At 48.9% G+C, this 5646-nt stretch overlaps 1 protein-coding gene across 1 annotated transcript; it reads right to left on the bottom strand.

The window, feature by feature from the left end:
- Positions 1 to 214: 214 nt before the first annotated feature.
- LOC145637043 (uncharacterized) lies at positions 215 to 1774 on the bottom strand. The gene is made up of 2 exons (XM_081688558.1): positions 1115 to 1774; positions 215 to 634 (listed from the first exon to the last, which is right to left on the bottom strand). The coding sequence occupies exons 1-2, from the start codon at positions 1772 to 1774 to the stop codon at positions 215 to 217; spliced, it is 1080 nt and encodes a 359-aa protein (XP_081544684.1).
- Positions 1775 to 5646: the final 3872 nt, after the last annotated feature.

The raw sequence follows: 5646 nt of genomic DNA, 5'->3' as shown, positions 1-5646 counted from the left end.
CAACATACTCCTCACGCAGAGGCTTGTATTTCATTGAATAAAAATGGCTCAAATGCCTTAGTTAACATAACATGGACTGAATAAAGGTTTATCGACTTGAAACAGCTATATTTCAGGCTATTTAAACAAAATATTTCTTTAACACATCAGCATTGAAACTGTTTCTTAAGACCTGACCTTCTTGATCTGCAAGGAGGAACGCGCCTGGTCCAACCTACTCGTGGATGATGAAAGGGCCTTCCCAGTTTGCTGACAGCTTTGCATGCTGATTTCCTCTTCCAACTGCTGCTGTCCTCCTGAGGAATAAGTCTCCTGGCAGGAGCTCCCTGTGCTTGACCCTTTTGTTGAAAGCCTTTGAGATCCTGCTCTTTTGGGCTGCCAGCTTAAGGGATGCTTTTAGTCTTACTTCTGGCAGGAAGTCTAGCTCTTCCAGCATGCACTTTTCATTTCCGTGCTGCTCATAGTGCTGCATCCTCAGGCTGGGGATTTGCACTTCCAAAGGGAAAACTGCATCAACCCCGTAGGCCAGGGTGAATGGGCTTTTACCGGTTGACTCCTTCTCAGTGCTCCTATTTGCCCACAAGACCTCTGGGACTAAGTCTTCCCACAGGCCCTTGTACACCTCCAGCTTCTTCTGTAGGGCCGCCAGGATCAGTTTGTTTGCTGCTTCTGCTTGGCCATTGCTCGGGTGGCAGACTGAGGCACTTGCATACTTGGTGCCCATATCCCCCAGGTAGTCCTTTATAGTGTCGCAGTCAAATTGGCACCCATGATCAAAGACTATGCACTGTGGCACCCCGAATCTAGTGATGATGCTCTTCCATATAAATGTTCTGACCTGGGTTGCCTTTATGTACTTGGTGGGCTCAGCGTCTATCCACTTTGTAAAGTAATCTACTGCCACAATGAGATACTTCCTGCCCGCTGACCCAGTGGTGAAAGGTCCCAATATGTCCATTCCCCACTGAGCGAACGGGATCGGGCTGAGAATTGGAGTCAGATCGTTTGCTGGCTGATTTATGACTGATGAATATTTTTGACACTTGTCGCATTTTTTGACATATGCTAGTGCGTCTTGCGTGAGAGTTGGCAAATATGCCCCTCTTCTAAGGACCTCTACTCCCAATGCTTTCCCGGTGATATGGTTGGCACATATTCCGGAGTGGGCTTCTTCCATAATGCCCTCCTGCTCCCATTCTGGAATACACCTCAACAGCGGCTTTGAGAAGCCTTTGTTGTTGAGCTCTCCATTCATCACTACATACCAATTTGCGTCTTTCTTCACCTTTTTAGCCTGTACTTCATCATCGGGCAGCGAGCCATGAAGTTTGTATGTCAAGATGTCTGAGAACCAGGCTCTTTGACTCCCGATGCAGTTTACCTGCTCCTTTTCAGCGATGCTGCTTTCCTCTAACACTTCGACCATCACTGTTCTTGTGAGGCTTTGTAAGGTGGAGCTGGCTAACTTGGATAAGGCGTCAGCCTGAGAGTTTCCTGCTCTAGGGACCAAGTCTATCTGGAAATGGACTAGCTGGGCTGCCAGCTCTTTCACTCTGGTTACATATTTCATCATAGTGGCTTCCCTTATCTCATACGCCCCCTGCAGTTGGCTGGCAACGAGCTGAGAATCAGTCTGCAGGTGTACTTTACGGGCTCCGGCTGCGAGGCTCATACGTAGGTCTGCCAGCGTCGCCTCGTACTCTGCTTCATTATTTGACGCTTTGAACTTGAACTTGTTGGCATACTTAAATACGTTTCCTTCTGGAGACGTCATTATGACTCCAACCCCACTCCCCGTTTGGGCTGAGGATCCATCCACTTCCACCTCCCAGACCCCAATGTCATCCTCTTTCTCCTCATAGGAGGCTTCCACTATGAAGTCTGCTAAAGCTTGTGCCTTGATGGGTGCTCTAGGCTTGACCTCGAATTCATACTCTTGCCCACTTTAAGAGTCTACCCGATGCATCCATTTTTTGTAATGCTTTCTCCAGCGGGTGGTTTGTGAGGACCTCTATTATATGCACGTCAAAATATGGTTTTAGCTTTCTTGCCGCTGTGACCACTGCGAAGGCTAGCTTCTCTACCAGGGGGTATCTTTGCTCTGCCTCGGTCAGCACGTAGCTCACGAAATATATCATCCTTTGTTGCTTCTGTCTTTCTACCAGCAGAACGGCTGCGATTGTCTGTATTGACGATGAGATGTACAACTGCAGTTTTTCCCTTAGCTCTGGGCTGATCATTGTTGGGAGCTTAATCAGATGCTCCTTAATACCCTTAAAGGCTTCTTTCTCCTTAGTCCCCCACTTGAATTCTCTATTTCCTTTCAACAGCTGATAGAATAGCAAGGCTTTGTCTGCTGACTTGCTGATGAATCTGGTCAGTGCGGCCATTCTGCCTGTCAACCGCATGATATCTTTGATGCTCTTAGGCTCAGGCAGACTGAGGACTGCTTCGACCTATTCTGGGTTGGCATCTATTCCTCTATCGTTGATCAGAAAATCCAAGAACTTTTCGGAGCTCACTCCAAAGACACATTTCTTCGGGTTGAGCTTGATTCTATACTTGTTCAGGGTGGCAAATGTTTCCTCTAGATCCATGATATGTCCAGCCTGCGTGACGCTCTTAACAATTGAGTCGTCAACGTATACTTCCACATTTCTTCCCTTCTGGTGAAGGAACACTCTATCCATTGCCTTCTGAAAAGTTGCTCCAGCGTTCTTCAGCCCGAAGGGCATAGCTTTGTAATTATACACTCCCCCTTCGGTAATGAATGCAGTTTTTTGCCTGTCTGGCTCGTTCAGGCTGATCTGATGGTACCCTGAGACGGCGTCCATGAAGCTTAGCAGGGCGTGCCCGCTGGTTGAGTCTACCAGTTGATCTATCCGTGGCAGTGGGTAACAGTCCTTCGGGCAGGCTTTATTAAGATCCGTGAAATCAACACACATTCTCCATTGGCCATTTGCCTTCTTCACCATGACCACGTTGGCTAACCATTCTGGATAGTTACAGGGTTCAATAAATCCTACTTCCAAGAGTTTTTCCACCTCTTCTTGGATTGCCTGGTTTTTCTCCATGGAGAAGCTTCGCTTTTTCTGCCTGACTGGTCTAATATCCTCCTTCACATTCAGCTTATGCACCATGACTGTTGGGTCAATTCCGGGCATCTCATCTGCGGAAAATGCAAAAATGTTTTTATTCTTTCTTAGCAGCTCTATGAGGTGAACCCGTACTCCTGGATCAATGTCTTTCCCAATCTTCACCGTCCTCGAGGGATCACCTTATGTGAGCTCGACTGTGACATGCTCCCCGCTAGGTTGTGGTCTGGCCATTTATTCTTTTGTAGGCTCGAAGTTTTCCATTGCCAACTTCTATTTATCTTTTTCCCTGTGATACTCTTCACGCTTCCTTTTCCTCGACTACCTCTCAGGTTGCTCAAGGAGCCTTCTCTCGGAACCGGACTGTTGTCTGCTTTTTGCAGGCTGTTTTAAGGCAGTTATGTAACATTGTTGGGCTATCTTCTGGCTTCCCCTGAGCTTTGCAGACCGACCCTCATTAGTTGTGTAAGCCATGGCCAGGTGGTAAGTGGATACCACCCCGCCTATCTTGTGGATGAGCGGTCTTCCCATGATTACATTGTAGGGTGAAGGGGAGTTTATCACGAGAAATTCTGCTCGGACATCACGCCTTCTTGACCTCTCTCCTACCCGGACTGAGAGTTCGATTATGCCTTGTGGGGTAAGCCCCGAGCCATTAAACCCGGTGACCTCGTAGCTTACTCTTTTCAGGTCTTTTCTGTCCAACTTCAGCTCATTGAACGCACTGATGTACATGATGTTGGCTGAGCTGCCTCCGTAGATCAGTATTCTATCCACCTCCCAGTTTGCAATTCTCATTGTCACCACCAGCGGGTCATCATGAGGGTAAATTATGCCCTTCTGGTCATACTCGTCAAACGTGGCTCGTGGCTGCGGGGGAAGAGGTGGCCATCTACGCTTATCATTGTCGTTTATTTGATGTATCATTGCCCGCAGGTCAGCCCGCGCTCTATTAACTGTCCCCCCATGTACTGGACCCCCGCTGATTACGTACACCCTGCCCTCTGGCTTGCCATCTCTATCCTTGTCTCCAGCTGGGCCCATATGACCTCCTCTACGGTCAACTCGGCCCGCTCTATCCTCCTCCCTTCTTCTGGGAGGGTCATCACGCTACTTAAATAGACTCAAGTATCCTCTCCTGACTAAGTCCTCTATGTTGTCCTTCCAGTGCGTGCATTCTTCAGTGGTATGGCCATAGTCCTTGTGAAAGTCACACCACTTACTGGTATCACGACTCCTGTTTACCATTTTTGGAGGCCTCTGCCACTTATCATCAGCCTTATTTACGCTGAATATGTGAGATCTGGAATGGGTTAGTGGGGTATACTGATCAAACTTCCCAGGCCTTGGCCCACTCCTTGGATCGGACCTTCTCAGTCCCACTGCCCTGTCCGCTTCTCTGCGGTTTTGCTCAGCCCTGCTTGGCTGGTCCACCCTGGGTGTGTTCTCTGCCTTGGTGACCTCTGCCCGCTTAAGTGAGTCACCTGTTGCTTTCCTACCCAGCATTGATCTGTCAGTCTCGTCTGCTTTGATGAACACACACACTTTACCTAGCGCTTCAGCGAGCGTTTTGAGGCTCTTACGCCCCATGTATGCTCTGAATGGTGACCCTGGTAGTAGGCCACTCTGCATTGCTAACAGCGCTACCTCCTGGCTCATATTTGGGATGGTGGTTGCCTCCTTGTTGAATCTGGTGATGAACTCCCTCAGGGGCTCATCCTTTCCCTGAACCAGGGACATCAGCTCGGTTGTCATCTTGGTTCTGTCCACCAAGGTTATGAAATGCTCCATGAACATTCTCTTCAGCTAGCTGTACGAGTACACAGAACATTTGGGGATGGCGCCGTACCATTCCGCTGCCAGCCCCTCCAGAGTTGGTGGGAAAGCCTTACCCCAGACTGAGTCTGTCATGGTGAAGAGTACCATATGATTCTCAAAAGCTAATATGTGGCTTTTGGGTGTAGTGGTTCCATTGTAATTGCAGCTCGACATCTTCACCTTCTCCATAGGTTTTTCCAGAATCTCCCGGCAAAATGGGGAATCATCTAGAACAACTTGGATTTGCGCTTGTTTGTCTCTCTCCGGGCTGGGTCCTCGCACTGCGGCCGGTGACCTACTGCGAGGGACCCGCTTCTCCGGGCTGATTCGAGCGGGGGTTATTTCCTCCACGCTCCATTCTCGATTCATTTGGGAGCTTCCAGCTCCAATACCTTTTTCCTCAGCTGAATGAGCTCTTTCTGCTCGAGGGTGAGAGTTGAGACTTTCGGCTTTTTCGCTGCGGGCTCCGCAGCTGCCGTTGTCGATGATGGGCTTGCCCCCTTACCCATATTGGTAAGGACCGCTGTCATTGCAGCCAGCTGCTCCTTGCTGCACTTAGAGAGGTTCTGCAGAATGGCTGGCATATTTATGGGTTGCGGTTTCTAGGTTACAGGTGCTGAAACAATAAGCTCATTGTTCACGCCTGTTAATGGCATTCCGTACTTGAAAATAGAGCTGGATCCTACCGGATCTACTGGTTTTGCCGCTGCTTTAGCAGTGGCTGATGTCGATC

This window comes from Chenopodium album, chromosome 6, assembly GCF_948465745.1.
Source record: "Chenopodium album chromosome 6, dcCheAlbu1.1, whole genome shotgun sequence".
NCBI classification, from domain to species: Eukaryota; Viridiplantae; Streptophyta; class Magnoliopsida; order Caryophyllales; family Amaranthaceae; genus Chenopodium; species Chenopodium album.
Note: the sequence above shows the minus strand (reverse complement) of the source record. Positions and strands in the feature narration are given on the sequence as shown.

Bases quoted from the DNA above. Each gene is read 5' to 3' on its own strand.
- LOC145637043 (XM_081688558.1), bottom strand. From the start codon at position 1,774: ATGACGTCTCCAGAAGGAAACGTATTTAAGTATGCCAACAAGTTCAAG. The intron at 635-1,114 runs GTCCTTAGAAGA...GCGGCCCTACAG, and splicing joins GGAAAGCATTGGGAGTAGAG to AAGAAGCTGGAGGTGTACAA.